Below are 17,161 nucleotides of genomic sequence, written 5' to 3' on the forward strand. Positions count from 1 at the left end.
AAAGACTCGCGTGCCACCCTCCACTCCTTGGGCCTTCCTAGCCTGCTGAGGAGTAAGAAGCTGTTTCATCTTCCTCCGCTTCCCCAGTGTAGGTCCTGGGGGACTCCCTGTCTGAGCACCTACAGGAAAGAGGATAGAGACAAGGGGTTTAATGGGAGACACCCGTTGTCTTCCCATTCGCCTGCTCAGCCTGGCCCTTCCAGAAACCCAGGCATTTTTGAGGGTGCGCTTGAGGACGGCACCCCAGTACCATCCCAGGATCCACCCTCCTACTCTTTCCTCAACCACCTGCACCCCTTCCGGTTGGCCTGGTCACGGCTGACCTCGGATGGTTGGATGCTCAACATAAGATCTTCAGATTACACCTTGCAGTTCGTGGCCAACCCTCTCTCCCATCCCCCTTCCCTGTCCCTCTGCAGGGACCCTTCTCACGAGCAACTTTTTCTTCAAGAGGCAGAGAACTTCCTGCACCTTGGGGCAGTGGAGGAGGTCCCTTAGGACATGAAAGGGAAAGGCTTCTACTCCCACTACTTCCTAATCTTGAAAGTAAAAAAGTGCTTTAGACCCATTCAGGACCTGAGTCGCCTCAACAAGTTGAAGTTTTGCATGATCTCCCTGGCCTCCATCATCCCCGCCCTGGATCTGGGAGACTGATACGCTTCCCTTGACTTGAAGGATGCATATTTCCATTTTCCTGGGACACAGATATTTCCTCCAGCTTGTGTTGGGCCAGCACCATTTCCAGTTCACAGCACTGCCCTTCGGTCTCCTGTCAGTCCCGAGAGTGTTCACAAAGTGCATAGCGCGAGTGGCCACTTACTTGAGGTGTTCAAATTTACCCTTACCTCGATGACTGGCTAATAAAGGGCCAGTCCTGGGATCTGGTGCAACAGCATCTCGATCTGGTTTGCTCCATCTGTCGCAACCTGGGGCTGTTAATAAATGAGAGAGTCAACCTTAGTTCCAGTGCAGCGCATAGAGTTAATTGGAACGGTCCTCGACTCTACTCAGGCCAGAGCCTTCCTCCCCGAGGCCTGGTTCCGAGCCATGGCAGACCTGATCTTGTGCATGGAAGCCCACCCTCTTACCACCGCTCATACATGCCCGCAACTGGGCCACCTGGTGGCCGGCACTTACATGGGCCAGCACATGCGGCTCAATCTCAGGCCCCTGCAGGTGTGGTTAGCATTGGTCTACATCCCCAACAGACACAGCATTGACCATGTAGGCAGAATCCTGCATTGGTGTTGGAGGGAGTTCCCTTCGTTGCTCCATCCCCATCGGTGACCCTTGTCTCCAATACCTTGGACCTGGAGTGGGGAGCCCACCTGGGCGATCTCAGCACACAAGGTCATTGATTGAGTCACGATCGCTCCTTACACATCGTCGGGGAGCTCAGAGCAGTTCGCTTGACCTGCCAAGCCTTCCTACCTCACACAGAAAGCACAGTGGTCCAGGTCAGGAGGGACAATACAGCGGCTATGTTCTATATCAACAAGCAAGGCGGGGACAGATCATCGGCCCTTTGCCAAGAAGTCCTCAAGCTTTTGGACTTCTGTGTACAACATGATATCCATCTCATAGCTGCACGACACCACACCACACCCTACCCCCACCCCAGGGCCAGAAACAGTTTGGCAGATAGCCTTAGCAGGGCCTTCTCGTCTCGCCACGAGGGGTCCCTTCATCCAGAAGTGGTCAGCCTCATCTTCCAGAGGTGAGGGACTCCCCAGATGGACCTGTTCGCATCCAGGCAGAACAGGAAATGCTACTTTTCTGTTCGATTCTGGGATTGACAGAGGTTCCCTGTAGGACATTTTTCTGCTCCCGTGGTCAGGGGCTCTGATGTACGCCTTCCCTCCGGTGCCGTTAATTCAGAACCCTCATGAAGATCAAGCAGGATAGGGTAAATGTGATTCTCATGCCGACAGTGTGGCCATGCCAGCACTGGTTTAGCATGCTGCTGGACCCTCTGTGGCTGCTCCATTACAGCTATTACTCCGGCCAGACCTGCCGTCCCAAAACCACCGCAGTCTTCTGCATCCAAACCTGGTGGTGCTGCACCTGACGGCTTGGCTACTGTATGGTTAAATAACTAACAGGTCCTGCTGGGCAACAGAAAGTCCTTACCAGAGTGACCTACCTGGCCAAATGGAAATGGTTCACTTGTTGGATCTCTGATAAAGGCATTCTGCCTGAGCGGGCCTCACTGCAGTTAATCCTGGAGTACCTTCTGCATATCAAACTCCACAGCCTGTCCCTTTCATCTATTAAGGCACTATCTCAGCCTTCTATCTGCTGCTCAAGAGTAGGTCAGTTTTTGCCTAAGACATGACTGCCAGATTCCTCAAGGGCCTCGAGAACCTCTATCCGCCTATCAGGGACCCCGTCCCTCCATCAGACCTGAAACCTGTTCTGTCACAGCTCATGGGACCCCCCCTGTTAGAGCCTCTAGCTTCCTGTTCTCTCCTTCTCCTTTCCTGGAAGTTCCCATTCTTGGTTGCAATAATATCTGCCCGCAGGGTCTCTGAGATTAGGGTGCTTAACTTGAAACCACCCATTATGGTCTTTTACAAAGCCAAGGTCCAGCTGCAGCTACACCCGGCTTTCCTGTCCAGGGTAGTCTCACAGTTTCATACGGGCCAGGACATTTACTTGCCTGTCCTTTTTTTTTTTTTTTTTTTTTTTTTTCTTCCCAAATCTGCATAAGTCAGAGAAGGAGCATAGGTTGCATCCTCTAGATGTGAGGAGGGCACTAGCCTTCTAAATTGAAAGGACTAAGCCATTCTGCAAGTAGGCGCAACTGTTTGTCGCAGTGGTCGACAGGATGAAAGGTCATCCAGTATCTGCTCAAAGAATTTTTTCTTGAATCACTCCCTGTATTTGCCGCTGCTACGATCAGGCAAAGGCGCCCCTTCGGGCGATCATTACCACCCATTCAACCAGGGCACAAGCCTCTTCAGCAACTTTCCTAGTCCAAGTGCCTATCCAGGACATCTGAAGGGCGGCCACCTGGTCATCTGTCCACACATTTGCATCCCATTACACACTTACCCAGCAGGCCCAGGATGATGTTGGCTTCAGTAGAGCAGTGCTGCAAGCCACAAGATGGTGAACTCTGAGCCCGCCTCTGAAGTTACTCCTTGTGAGTCACCTAGAATGAGCAAGCACGCGAAGAAGAATAAATGGTTACCTACCTTTTCGTAACTGTTGTTCTTAGAGATGTGTTGCTCATGTCCATTCCATAACCTCCCTTTCTACCTCCTCTGTTGGAGTTTCCTGCGAGAAAGAACTGGGAGGGTGTAGGGCTGGCGGCACCTAATATACCGATGCATGAGCGCAGCTCTCAAGGGGGCGCCACAGCTGACCCTCTGGATACCACTAAGGCAAATATCTCCGACTCTGCATGTGGGGGCGCACACACACCTAAATGGAATGCACGTGAGCAACACATCTCGAAGAACAACAGTTACGAAAAGGTAGGTAACCATTTTTTCCATTCATTGGTTCTCTTCTACAGCTGTAGGATGGATTTTATTTTGAAGAAAAACCATACCTGATATACACCCAGCTTTAGGGCCTGTTCCTCCTGCTGGTTAGGCTAGAATTTAGCCACATGCCCATGCTGAGGCTGTGGATGGTAGTGTCATGGGCCCACCATTTTGTAAAGTAAGATTTAAATTAAATCTGGTGAGTGCAAGCTGTGGGAGGGGCAAAGGAAGGTACTAGCTTCCCCTAGTGGCGTCAGAAAATACTCTAGCCAATGACTTCCACTTATGTCATTGGGATCTTTGTTTGCCCCTTCCAATATGTGTACTACAGGGCTGGCTTACTTCCTACCTTCCTTTATAAAATGAAGTTTCTAGCCCTAGCTCTTCCAGTGTCTGATGTTAATATATCTGAGCCCTAATTATTTATGAAGGCCTCATATTGCTACCCCAAGGCAGGCAACCATCATTGACCTGTCTTACAGATAACCTTGTGCAACCTGTATTACCTTATTTCAGGCAGAGCTGTGACTAGACCACAGCTATGTAATACGACAGACCCAAGTCTCAACCATGCTGCTTTTCAGAATGAATGTACCAAATTATGTGCCTAGCTATGCTGCTTGTATCCATTGCTCTAATCACTAAAGCACACTCTTCTCACAGAACTGGAAATGGAACCCAGGAATTTTGATGCCCAATGTTCCAGTACTGTTCCACAAATAATTGTGTAACAAACTGGCAAAATGTTTCCATACTGTGCTCTAGGGGCTTATTCACATAAAGGATAATGAGCTAGTACTGCTACCGTTTACTCCTGTAGTTCAAGGAAGGGAGGTCTTTGCTGTGGAACTGAAGGCCCTGTTCTTGTCATGGGTCCAAACCTTGCTCATGAGCCACGTGGGGGGAAAACACTGTGGTCATGTAATTAAAGACTCTGCAATGGATAGGCACACGGCAGCTGAACTGAGGTTGCACCGGCAACCTCAATTCTGGCACTTACTAACTTACGAAAGCTTGACTTAGGTCAGGAGTGCCCAAACTGCAGCCCATAGAGCGCACATGTCCCACCAGAGCATTTCACAAGGCCTGTGGCCTGCTTCAACACTAATGGCCAATTGATTAATATTCTGTCATGTTCACATCATTTTAGTTTACACAAGTGTGTAAATAGACAATACTGTACATAAATGGTCTCTATCTAAATACGTATAAAACAAGCTGAATTTAAAATATAAATCAGTACAGGTGACTTTAAATCTGTTTGGCCCACACAAGGTTGTGCTTAGGTTTATGTGGCCCTTTTTGTAGTAAGGTTGGGCAATGCTGACTTAGACTGTAAATGTCACATCGCTCTTTGTATACCATGTGTATATATAAAAGTAGCATTTGGATGCGTCGTGGCATTGCTGAAGTACTACCAAGCCTTTCAACGTTAAGCCATCAGTCTGAATCCAGCCCAACTCTGTAAGGAAGCAGTTCCCATCTAATGCATATTTGGTGGCCATAATGTGAAATGAGTGTGGTGGGCCTTGGTACCAGCTTCCACATTAAATTTGCCACTATGCTTTGCACTGATTGGCAGACTTGGAGGAAAGGCTAAGAACTGTAAGGACTATGGGGAGAGTATTATTACTGTTACCCCTAGCTGAATCTGCCAGATTGGGTTTGAAGCTTCTGGAAGGGGGTGGGTGGATGGGTGTATTTGTAAAATTTCCTCTACTTCAGCCCTATAGACAGATGACTTAGTTCACCAGGGATGTTAAGCTGATACCTTTCACCTGCACTAAATTCACACAACTTTTTAAACTGAATATTAACATTATGTACAAATACTTTATAACATAATTTGTATAATATGTTACACTTGGAGTTGCACAAAACTTGTCCGCAATGTATAAACATCTGATATTTTTCTCTTCTGAAGGATGTATTTTTCTCCCCCTTAACAGTAATGGAATATATGAGGGGTCCAGTTGCAAAAACGCATCCCTTGATGTGTCCTCTAATTAGATAGCAGTAGAAAAGTGGAACAAAATCCTATATAGCCTGACTCTGCATCACGAACCAGTAGAAATGGGGAGGAGATGAAATGTGATGGTTCTCTGAGGAAGTGATTAGCTGTTGTTGACACTATTTGTCTAAACGTTTGCATAGGCAATTTTGGACTATTTTGTTTGTCTCCTCCTTCTCTTCAATATTTTTTTCTCTACATCTTGAACTGTTAGTCTTACTTCCAAGCCACAAAGCCACCATAAAATTCTCTCCAGATTGCATTGCTGCTGAGTTATTTGGACTTGCTAAATAGCAAGGTCGCTTGTTAAATTATCAAATCTTAAACTGGGATTTTCTGTTGGAAACTCTTAAAGTATCACTCAAAATATCTCATTTAGTTTTTGTTTGCTTTGTAACTGTTTTTTGCTATATTTTAAAATAGCTTTAAATGTGAACATCCTTCATTGAGGGTTTGCTGTGTCCCACCCTACTTGATGCTGTAGGGCTGCTTCTGAATCTATAAGATCAAGTTCACTTCCTCTTTAGCAGGGCTGCAATGAGGCAAACACTGGAATATGACTTTTCTGCATGTGGAAAATAAGGACCTGATGCTCTGAATAAGAATTGAGGGTGCTCAGCTCTTTCTGTTTACCATCAAGTATGTTTGCATAATTTAAAAAAAAAATTTAAGTTTTTGAGTCTATTAACAAGTATAGTTCTTTTGTGTTGCATGTTTTCTATTAAGATAGCCATTAGTTTTGATTTCAAGAGGGGAAACGGCTCTCACATTGACAAAGCAAGTATATATCTTTTCCTTTATCCCAGGGTCTACACAGACCTTCCCCAAATCCTCAACAACTTGAAACACCCACGTTTTGAGTTTACCGAAGATGAGGGAGAAGCAGACATCCTCTACAACTTTTCCCACTTCAAAGATTACAGGTGACAGCTATTTCCTTGCAAGTACAAATTGTCTGGCTGCCATATGAAAAGCTCTGTTCCATGGAGTGGTCTTTTTAAGTGACCTCTATCTCTTGTAGGAAACTAAGTGAAGAGAGGCCCCATGTGATGTTGAATCAGTTTCCATGTGAGAATCTCCTGACAGTCAAGGATTGTCTAGCATCCATATCTAGACGAGTTGGAGGGACGGAGGGGCCAAAATGGCTGCCTCGTACTTTTAACCTTCACACGGAATTACCCCAGTTTATCAGCTATTTTCAGCAATGTGAGAGGAGGTAGGCCATGTTGCTGTTGCTTGTCTTGCAATTTCCTAACCAACTTTCTCCAAGTACCAGCAAGTGCATGTTTTGGGTTAATTGGATTAAACAGCTATTCTGCTGCCATTAATTTGTACTAGCTGCATTTCACTTACGTTGTAGTGGATTTTATCTGAAAAGTGTGGGCTTTACTTCAAAATATGTATTGTGACATACTGTGAAATGTATAGGGTGGAATCATTGACTATATTGAAGTCAGTGTCAAAATTCAATTTAACAAATGTACGAAGACTCACAGCTTTTTGTGTGAGCAGATAGCTTTCTCTGTAAGCCAATGGCAATTTAAAGCAGTTTAAACTAGAGCAGTGATTGTGCCCAGTTTTCTTGGTTAAAACACATTTCCAAGTGGAAGTCAAATTTAGAATTAACCTTGGACTCCCTTAGAGAGGCTAAAAGAAAATGGACTCAGATTTTCATTAGGCGTTCTGTGTTACCTTACTCAGAAGCACTTCCTGTCACAGCAATCTCCTCCAGATCCAGGAGAACTGGCCGTAACAAGGAATTTGTCTCTTAGGATACGTCTACACTTACAGCAGTGTGTACAGTACAGACCATGTCCAATTGGCATGGGTAAAAATAGCAATGTAGATGATGAGGCATGCCTTAGGCAAACAGAGTAGATTAGAATGCCCTACACACCTGAACCCCAGGTTTTATACCGTACACAGGGCTCTCTACACACCAATCAGCACTTCTCTCATCTGCACTGCTATTTTTAGCAGGGTAATGTCCTGCTGGCAGAGCCTTTCCCCACCACAGTGAAAGGCTCCAGCAGCGGGGAAAGGATCTGGCTACTTGAACCTTTCACTGGGTCATGTAGCTACACACTGCAGTGACAAATGTGGACACCTGCCTTTCACTGCAGTGTGTAGCTGCACACGTCCCTGTACTCGGCATGCTGCCATAAAGCGTTGACATAGCCTTAGTGAGGGACTGGGGGCAGTTAGTCTTGCTCTTTCTCCAAAATAACCCCTATCTTGTCTCCCAGTTAGCTCCTTGATTGTTCTGGGGGTTGTGATTGATAGATGATCCTGGAACCATCTAGCTGCTTCCCTCTCTTCTCAAGATACTGTTTCTTTACCTCCTGAATGGACTTAACCATAAGGGGAAATTTTAAATGCATGTTCTTAGCCTGTAGAATTCTGATCATTGGTTAACACCAAGTATGTGCAAGAGGTGATCATGAAGCCAGAGTGTGTGTGTGTGTGTGTGTGTGTGTGTTGGGGAGGGAATTTCAAAATCAAGTCTTTCAGTGAAAACACAGATCCTTCACTAAAACTAGTACTGCATACTGGTATTAAAACTTAACGATAGGCAGGCTTCCAGATTAGCTAGAGAACCTTCTCTGCATGTCTTCACAAATTCATTGGGGAAGACGGGACCTCCGGGGTCACCTTGCTGTTGCTCAGTAGCATGAACAGACTAAAGACCTGCATATCGCTCCTACGTGGTCCAAAGCTTTTCGAAGAGTCCAGCCTCTTCAGATATCTAGATAGTGGAAAGAGAGTGAGGAGAAGATATGCTCTCCTGAGCTTGACAGGTGCGTTTGGGCAAGGGATTCACGTTACTATATTCAGTGTTCAGTCCCCAAAAGAATAGCTGTCTGTTATGTAACTTGGTTGGCTCAGAGGTGGCTGTGAGGAACCTAATTTACAAGTTTTAAAGCACCCCCTAGAATGTTCTCAAACTTTGTGATCACCTGGTCAGGATGGGCTTTTGACCTACAAACAAGCACTTATGATGTAGTAATGTATGTATGAAGGAAAAAGGGATTTACCAGTGGAAGTATGGTAGGTCCTTGCTGAAAAAGAAAGTGAGCCCCCAAAATCCTAGCTCGTATCAGCTGTGATCCGGGTGTCCTTGGTTCTTGCACCCTCCCCTGCTGCATGAAAAAGAACATTTGGGTTGGTAATGCATCAGTCAATACCAGCATGTGGTTGGTCAGTAAAATATCTAAAGATATAAATGTGTACTAACGTGCTGTGGCCTTGACTGAGTTGTATTTTTTTTTTTTTTTAATTGTAGGGGAGAAGACAATCATTGGATATGCAAACCATGGAACTTGGCCAGAAGCCTAGACACCCACATCACCAACAATCTTCACAACATCATCAGACACAGGGAAAGCAGCCCGAAGGTTAGAGGAAAGTGGGCTTCCCACTTGGTTTGAAGCAAGGTGGTTGTTTTTTTAACTTGGTGCTCTTTGTAAGAATAAACAAGAGGGAAAATAATTTCCTTCTTCAAGAGGTTGTAATAGCTGGTATATGTTTGAGCATTTGCACATTAAAAGAGTGAACTCTTGATGAATTCATATTGAAATCTCTTAGCATTGTGCGGTGTTAGAGTATTTTTCTGTTTGCTCGTAGTAGACCATTTCTGTCTTTAGGACAGAAATAAAATTTTCTCTGACAGTAATGAATGCTTAAATGTGTGGCTCCTTTTATGCTACTCAGTAAGAAATCTAGAAGATGAATTCCCACATTCATGTAGCTTCTGTTGGCTGTAAATATAAGAAAGTTATTGCTGCTTTCCTCAGGTTGATCATTTCTCTTGGTCTGTGACTGTTCGTATGCACAAAATGCTTCTTCCACCAATGATGGATACATCACATGGCTTTTTCTAGGAAGCCAACAGTATGCAGTCTTACATCAGACTGTCACACAAGCTTTATGTCCCGTGACTTAATAGAATATCTGTTTTGGACTATGTGCCTTTTTTGGAATTCCAACCTCAAATTAAAAATGCATGAAGAATTACAGCATCACTTTAGTTCAGAAGAAAGCTAATAATATATAAAGTGAGACTATTTTGTTTGGCTTGTTTGGTTGTTTTTAATAGAATACTTCTTAAAAAAAAATCTGTTTAGTTTTTCTGTAAACTAGCCATTATTTCAAAAGTCTTAGAGCGGTGTTTCTATACCAGTTAACCAAAACTAAGCAGTGTGTAGTTAAGGAGTCAAAACATTTTTGTTTTGTATCTTATCAAGCATCTTGTAAACAAAGGGAAAATGTGTTTCTAACAACATAACCTAGATATTATGAATCCAGTCTAATATGCTGCAGGACATTCTTAACTTTTATGGCATCCCTTGATAGCTGCCCTTGTTCTTCTCCCCATACCCTGAAGGCTCACTATCTCCCCTCCGTCCATGCTTGCTTTGTCCATTGGTAGCTGTCACACCTCCTCTTCCCCTAGATCAGTGGTTCTCAAAGCCGGTCCACCACTTGTTCAGGGAAAGCCCCTGGCGGGCTTAGCCGGTTTGTTTACCTGCCACGTCCACAGGTTCGGCCGATCGCGGCTCCCACTGGCGGCGGTTTGCCGTTTCAGGACAATGGGAGCTGCGGGAAGCAGCAGCCAGCACATCCCTCGGCCCGCGCACTTCCTGCAGCCCCCATTGGCCTGGAGCAGCAAACCGTGGCCAGTGGGAGCCGCAATCAGCCGAACCTGTGGACGCGGCAGGTAAACAAACCGGCCCAGCCTGCCAGGAGCTTTCCCTGAACAAGCGGCGGACTGGCTTTGAGAACCACGGCCTTAGATAAATGAACACCAGCTCGTGGGGCTGAGGGAACTGAGAAGTTGGAGTAAAGGTGACTTCAGAGTAAAAGCAATTATGCTGCCATTTGTATGGCCATATAATTGCATTGCAAGTGAGGGCCTGAATTTTTTTTGGTGGTGAAAAGTATCCTTGGACAATTAGAAGATGTCCAGTCATCTGAGGAGGACCAAATGTTGGGTTGGATTGGATCTTATGAAAAGGTTTATAATGTAAGCAGAGAATTAAATAGAAGATTTCAATGGAATGAGGAGGGTATACTTTAGTTCTGTACACTGACCTGATAAGAGAGAGTGCACTCAGGCTATTTGGCTACAAAGGCTACGTTGCTTATATTGAGAAACTTTTTAAAAAGGAAAGCTTGGCTTAATGTGTGTTGGTAGAATATCTTGGACTGTCCGAACCCACTGATACTTGTTTCTGTCATCACCTACTGTGCATCTTCATTCCTTAGGGTTTAATTGTGTTCAATCTCTGTTTTTGTTTTAGGTAGTGTCTAAGTATATTGAGAGTCCAGTATTGTTTCATCGGGAAGATGTGGGGATGGTTAAATTTGACATTCGTTACGTTGTGCTTCTGCGATCCGTAAAGCCACTCAAGCTGTATGCTTATGATGTTTTTTGGCTACGGTTCTCAAATCGGTAATAACCTTTTTTTTTTTTTTCCCCCCCCAGGAGTGAAGGAATTAGCAGTGTTAAATTGTGATCCCTTGCTTTTCCAAGATCTTATGTAATTAAGTGTCTCTTTCCTTTATTTGTTAGTGCATTTTCACTTGATGACTTAGACGACTATGAGAAGCATTTTACTGTCATGAACTATGCTTCTGGTGTAACCTTAAAACAGGTAAGCAAGTGATGCACAAAAAGCAAATGTCTTCAGTCAATCAAGATACTGGTCCTTTATCTGTGACTGTCACCAGATGCCCTGATGCATATCCACCCAAACAAACTTGACAGGTTATATCTGTTCTGATGCAGCTATTTTCCCAGATTGTGGATCCAGAGCAAATAGTCATAGATTATGGCACAAATCTTGCCTCTCGAATCAAATCCATGTAAAGTTTTTAAAGGCACATTTTACCACTCCCAAACTGATGGTTTAGTGTAGTGTTTTCACCACATAGTAAAAAGGACTGTCTAGTAGAAAAGCTTGGAACAAATAGTTCTCATTTTTGCACTTTCTAGACAGTGAAATTCCCCAGGACCTTATTTGGATTTGTACCATGTGTGTCTATAGCTTCTGCAGCTCATTACTCCTTCCTTTTCGGCCCTTAAAAAAAAAAAAAAAAAAATTCTAGCTTCTGGTGGGAATAATCTAGCAAACCAATCTCTAATGCCATTAAATTATTTTAGGTTCACTATGATGAATTTATTCCTCTGTTTGAGAAGCAGTATCCTGAATATTCCTGGAAAACTGTACAAGTAAGTCACCAATCCCTCTTATCCATATAAGATGTTCACTACGTTTTTCTTTTAGGCAAAAATGTTTTTTCAAAGGTTCAGGTGTTTTTACCAGGTTAGTGAGTAGTGAGCAAATGTCTCTTCAGTGCAGCAAAAGCCAGTAGTCCCAGAATTTTAAAGTCTGCAAATACAAAATGCTCAGTTATCTGTGTTACTATTATATTAGGGTTTTAAGTTTTCCTCCATGAAAAGTTGTCATGATATATTGTGCTTGGGAACAAAATTGGTACTGATGGACAGAGAGTGGAAGCAGAAGGCTGTATGTTTCCAAAATGTTGCAGACCTTGTTGGAGAACTCACCCCTAGTTGCAGAATGGTGCATAGATTCTAAGCTTTCATTTAAAACACTAATTTGTCACAACTATGAAGGCTGGCAAAACCTGGATTGTAAATAGACAGTGGCTGCAATGATATATCCACATGAATCTGCATGAAGCCTGAAACAGTACTACTTAACATGTGGACCAGTCCTTCCATTTCAGTAGGTTAACGCTGATATTGAAAGATGACAATTTAAATAGCAACACGATTAACTTTTTTTCACTGCTGAACTTTTAAGCAATGTTATTTAGAAACTTTGCTGACCTCAGCCCCAAACTGCTTCTCCAAGATATGGAAATAATATCAAAATAAGAAAGTCTACTGTACTGATTGAGGTTTTGGTATTTATTTTCATATTTAGTCTCTTAAACATAAAGCTGCTGCTTAATTTGTAATCTGCAGCACTCTAACAAAACATGGACCTTGTTATAGAATTTAGGTCCTTCTTGCAGTGTAGTACAAAGCAAGCTGTTCCGAAGGATGTGAAACACATGCTAGCCACTCTGGCATAGCAGATGGAAATGAGTGCTTTTACCAAGTACACCTTTCTGGTTACTGCTCTTGAGGTGGTTACCACTATAAGGTTGGCTAGCACAGAGCCTACATTTGGATGCGTTTTGGATTTTTTACTACAAGAGAACAAAGGGCAAATGAATAGTTTAAAAGTCTAATGTCTCTGTTCTTATAACTCAGACCCTTAGCCAAACATATTGAACTAAAATTTTTCCTTTGAGGCTGAACTTTCAGTTGCTGTCCAAGCTAACTCTTAATCTTTGTAAATTTAGAATTCCATGTTATCAGAGCTTAATATAAAAGGCAGAGACCCCTTAATGTCCTGTCACCACAAAAGTGCTTTAACATTGCCAGTTCCCTAGTGCCAAGATATGTTTGAACTATAGAGCTGTGCAGAAGCTCCAAATGTGATAAGTCTACAAATGAAAATGAATAGAGGGTGGATTGTGAAACAGTCACCTGGGGTTATTTTGTGGTGGTGGGCGGCTCTCAAAAGAAGAAATTGAATGCAAAGGTAACTAGTCAATATTTTGTGTTCCTATTTATCAGGAGCCAGGAAGTACAGAGGTGGTTGGTTAAGCACTTGAGCCTGCAGCCACTTACTCATGTTTTTCAGTTGATTTCACTAGAACTACTCATGGAAGTAAAGCTATTCAGGGTATATGAGTAGTTGTAGGATAAGCCTTAAAATTACACAAAGGAAAATCTTTTTTTAAACAGTGGCAAAGTATCCCTCGGAGTATTCTGGAAAAAGTACCAAGAATTAGATGCGGTTTTTTTATGTTTACAGGAGGTATATTTTACTTTAATGCAGCTTGGATATTAAAAACTCCATGTGCCATAACTCTGAGACATCCTTTTATTTGGTCTCCATATTGTATTGAGAAATGTCATCACATTGTGTTCAGACTGGAAATTCAAGTTTTTTAAAATTTGGAATCTTCTTTGTATGTTTGTAAAATGGTGAGAAAAGTGGATTGATTCAACTGGATGCCAAAACTTTTGAGCTGTAACTGATGGTATTCACAGAACAACTTTCCTTTCCTTTTTAATTTACACTCCACCTGCTGAGGTAGATTCAGAAGTGTAGTGCTGTACAAACTGACCTAGACATGGATTCCATTCCAGCATTATAATACTTTTTTTTTTTAGGGTTTTCTGTAGTATATAGTAATGAGATAAATTCTGGGTGCTCAGCACTTAAAAAATCAGACCAGTTATTAGGTACATAAAATATAGATCTAGAAGCTTAATTTCAGGCCCCTATTTTTGAAAATCATGGATGTGGGTGGGTGTGAGGGAACAAATATTAAATTATTCCTGAAGAAACTTGACCCCTTTTACTGAAATGCTGAAGGTTCTTGTTGTCTGCAGGCTTGTCATTTGTAATGACATTTTACAGTTTGATACAACTCGTAAATTAAACTTTCACCTACAAAAATCACTTTTATGGAATTCTTGCAACTATTTGCATTTTATTCAGAAACTGACTTCTCTTTGGCAATAGGCAGAGATTTTTAAGGCATTTGCTGAATTATTCCAAGCTGCTTCAGCTAAACCTGCACCACTTGGCATCTGTGATTATCCATCGTCGCGAGCAGTATATGCCATTGACCTGATGCTTAAGTGGGATACTACCGGAGATGGTAAGATGCTTCTGTTCCTTGAGAGACCTGAATTTATTCTCTCTTTTTTAAATTTGTTTTTTTTGCTCAAAGTTTTTGCTGTTTTAAAAAAAAAAAAATAGTAGGGCGGGCTCCATGGTGTTTATACTTAAATAGATTGTTTTGATGTCTTTGAGGTTGTATGTGTGCGAGGGTGGAATCTGGTCTCCTTGTTAGTAGTAATAATAGTGGAGCTACTGCCGTGCATCTGTCTAATTCTTTTTATTGGCTCTAGTCTGCCGTTGTTTCTGCTATTCTGATGTAAACATTTGAAGATAGGTGGGCATAATGCTTTACAACTATCGGTTAATTCTAATGACAAGCACCCTTTCCTATTGTAGTGGTGGTGGTACACCTATACAAGGAGAGCAGTCTCTACTAAAAGTAATTATTGTAAACCCTATGATTTAATTCCACTATAATCATACAGATAGGAAAGAGAATCTACATTTTTTGTCTTTATTTGTACAAAATGCATTTTTCTTACTCTTCAAACATTATTCAAATTCAAAAGGGAAACTCAACCTCCTGACCTTATTTTAGTGGTGAGAGGAAGTAGATGGCTAAGTGGGGAGGTTCTGGGGACTGTGTTGTACAGAAGGTCAGACTAGAATCTTGATCACAATGTCCCCTTCTGACTTTGGAATCTATAAGTGGGAGGGGAGAGATTTTTGTGCTGCAGCTGAGGAACCCAGCTCTGTTTCTGTAGCAAGTGAACTAGAGAGAACAATAGAGCAATACAAAGAGCAAAGGAGGCTTGGTGCCTAAAAATAAAGGGGGAAGCAGTCTTTTATGGAAGGGGTATCTCAAAGTTGTGGTTAAATAAGAAAGATGCACTAATTCTGATCTAGTTAAACCAGTGCCCCTTTCTCATATGGACAAGGCCTCAGATTATGGCATTTGCCCCGGGAATGGGTTTGGTGTCTCACTACCTCATACTGTAGGCCTCAAAAAAAAAACCCTCCCTGGGTATGTAGTAGGAGTTGACCATCTTCAGGCTCTTTCTATGGTCTCCCTACAGCAAAGGGAGGTGGTTCCCAGCGTCTCATGTGTACCTGGTAGTAAAATGGAATATTTTCTTTTGTTTTCAGGGAAAAGAATTATGCAGCCTCAGGTCCTGGAGGTGAACTTCAACCCTGACTGTGACAGAGCCTGCAAATACCACCCTACCTTTTTTAATGATGTCTTCAGCACCCTATTTCTGGATGAAACAAATAATTGTCATGTGACATATGTTGTTTAGGCCTAGAAGGCTCGACTTGGTTACTTGTTTCCTTTACAGATATGCTTAACAGCAATATTTATATTTCAGTTCTATGAGCTGTTTATGCGACTATTTTCCTAAAATGGTAATGAAGGAAAACTTTTATCAGATGAATGGGCATATACTGTACTTGTAATCAGTAATCTGTGTTTTCTTGTCTTGTTTAGTTCTAATCATCAACTTGTGTTGACTTAATTGTCTTATTAAAGCCCAGAAAAGTATAATAGTAACTGGAGCAATCAGCTGTTGTTTCTTAGGTAGCCTAGTATACCTTATTTGCATAGCAGGAAGTGTTGTACACATTTTCTGTGTCTGCATTAGAATAATAAATTCCTGTATCAGAATGTCTGAGATCATACACCATCTCTTCCTCTCTGTGGAATACCATTGTCTTCCAAGCACTAAAATGCTTTATTCCACAAATAGATGTGAAGCATCTTACTTTAGGGTTGCATCTGGTAACTCCAATGAGCGAACATTTATGAAGCCTGTTTGTAATAAAGTATTGCAGCAATATTAGAGTTAGTTTTTTCAATTAAAGGTCACTATACTTTCTCAAAAACTAGTCAGAGCAGCTGTCGTCTTTTTAAAGTTGAATGAGGTCTATGAATATATCCCAATCTAGTAGTTTCGAGCTCTTTAGCATGTATGGTAATGCTGAAATTAGATGGAAACTGTAGCTTCTCTGTCACATATCAAACAATTCATTCCTTTGCCACAGCAGTTAAGATTGAATATCATCTGGCAAAATTCTCATTAAGGTCAATGGGAGTCTTGCCTATCTAAGGATTTGATCTCAGATACCAAAATGAATAATTAATGAAGAACTGCACTACAAAGAGCTAATTGGGACTTCAGAGCGGTGGGTTAGGGGCCATTACAACTACCAAAGGTCTGAAAAGACCTGGAACAGTGTTTTATTTTGAGTAAACAATGGAAGAACAAAGAATCCTTTTTATCTTTGGCAAGTCTGTATCAAGAGTTATGGTTCAGAATTTTACCCCTTCCTAAGTAGTACTGGCCAAATTAAACTGTTTGTGTGTGCTGAGGAACCGTTAGTTCACATTAGCATTATGCTTTAGCTAAACACAAGTTACACTTTTCTCAAACAAGCTATTGGGCTCACTATGGGGGTAACTGGGTGAAATTTAATGGCCTTCAGCCTAGATGATATAAGGGTCTCTTCTAACAAACTCTAAGACTTCATCATCTTACGCTAATCCTTAGGGATGTTTTACATCACAGATCTCAAACTCGAATCACCATGAGGGCAACATGAGGACTAGTACATTGGTCCGGGGGTCACATCATTGCCCCCACTTCACCCCTTCCATGAGGCCCCTCCCCTACCCCACCTTTTCTCCACCCTCCCTCCTGGAAAGTGCTGCCAAACTGCTGTTTGGCAGCAGGAAGCACCTGCAGGTAGGCAGAGAAGGGGGGATGTGGTGTGCTGGGAGGAGGGGAGCCTGGCAGGCCACAGGAAATAACTCCGGGGGTGCAGGGAGCTTGGTGGGCTGCAGGAAATAACCCCGCAGGCCACGTGTTGGAGATCCCTGTTTTACATTGTATACATGCACTATTTATTTCTTGAAGTATTATAGCATTAAAAAGTAGTAATAAATTTTA

General features: G+C 42.5%; 1 protein-coding gene across 4 annotated transcripts in view; it reads left to right on the forward strand.

The window, feature by feature from the left end:
- The window catches only part of TTLL12 (tubulin tyrosine ligase like 12), a 62,903-nt gene that overhangs the window by 43,559 nt on the left and 2,183 nt on the right, over nt 1–17,161 (forward strand). For 3 of the 4 annotated variants that reach the window (XM_038416830.2, XM_038416839.2, XM_043515731.1), the window contains exons 7-14: nt 6,309–6,425; nt 6,524–6,718; nt 8,786–8,897; nt 10,803–10,954; nt 11,075–11,156; nt 11,666–11,734; nt 14,115–14,253; nt 15,363–16,097. In XM_038416830.2, the coding sequence (XP_038272758.1) occupies nt 6,309–6,425; nt 6,524–6,718; nt 8,786–8,897; nt 10,803–10,954; nt 11,075–11,156; nt 11,666–11,734; nt 14,115–14,253; nt 15,363–15,514 (1,018 nt within the window). In that variant the 3' untranslated portion in view covers nt 15,515–16,097. Of the gene's footprint in view, nt 1–6,308; nt 6,426–6,523; nt 6,719–8,785; nt 8,898–10,802; nt 10,955–11,074; nt 11,157–11,665; nt 11,735–14,114; nt 14,254–15,362; nt 16,098–17,161 lie in introns of those variants that run through there. The other variant, XM_043515727.1, reaches the window with a different exon arrangement.

Source organism: Dermochelys coriacea, chromosome 1 (assembly GCF_009764565.3).
Source record: "Dermochelys coriacea isolate rDerCor1 chromosome 1, rDerCor1.pri.v4, whole genome shotgun sequence".
In the NCBI taxonomy this organism is placed as follows: Eukaryota; Metazoa; Chordata; order Testudines; family Dermochelyidae; genus Dermochelys; species Dermochelys coriacea.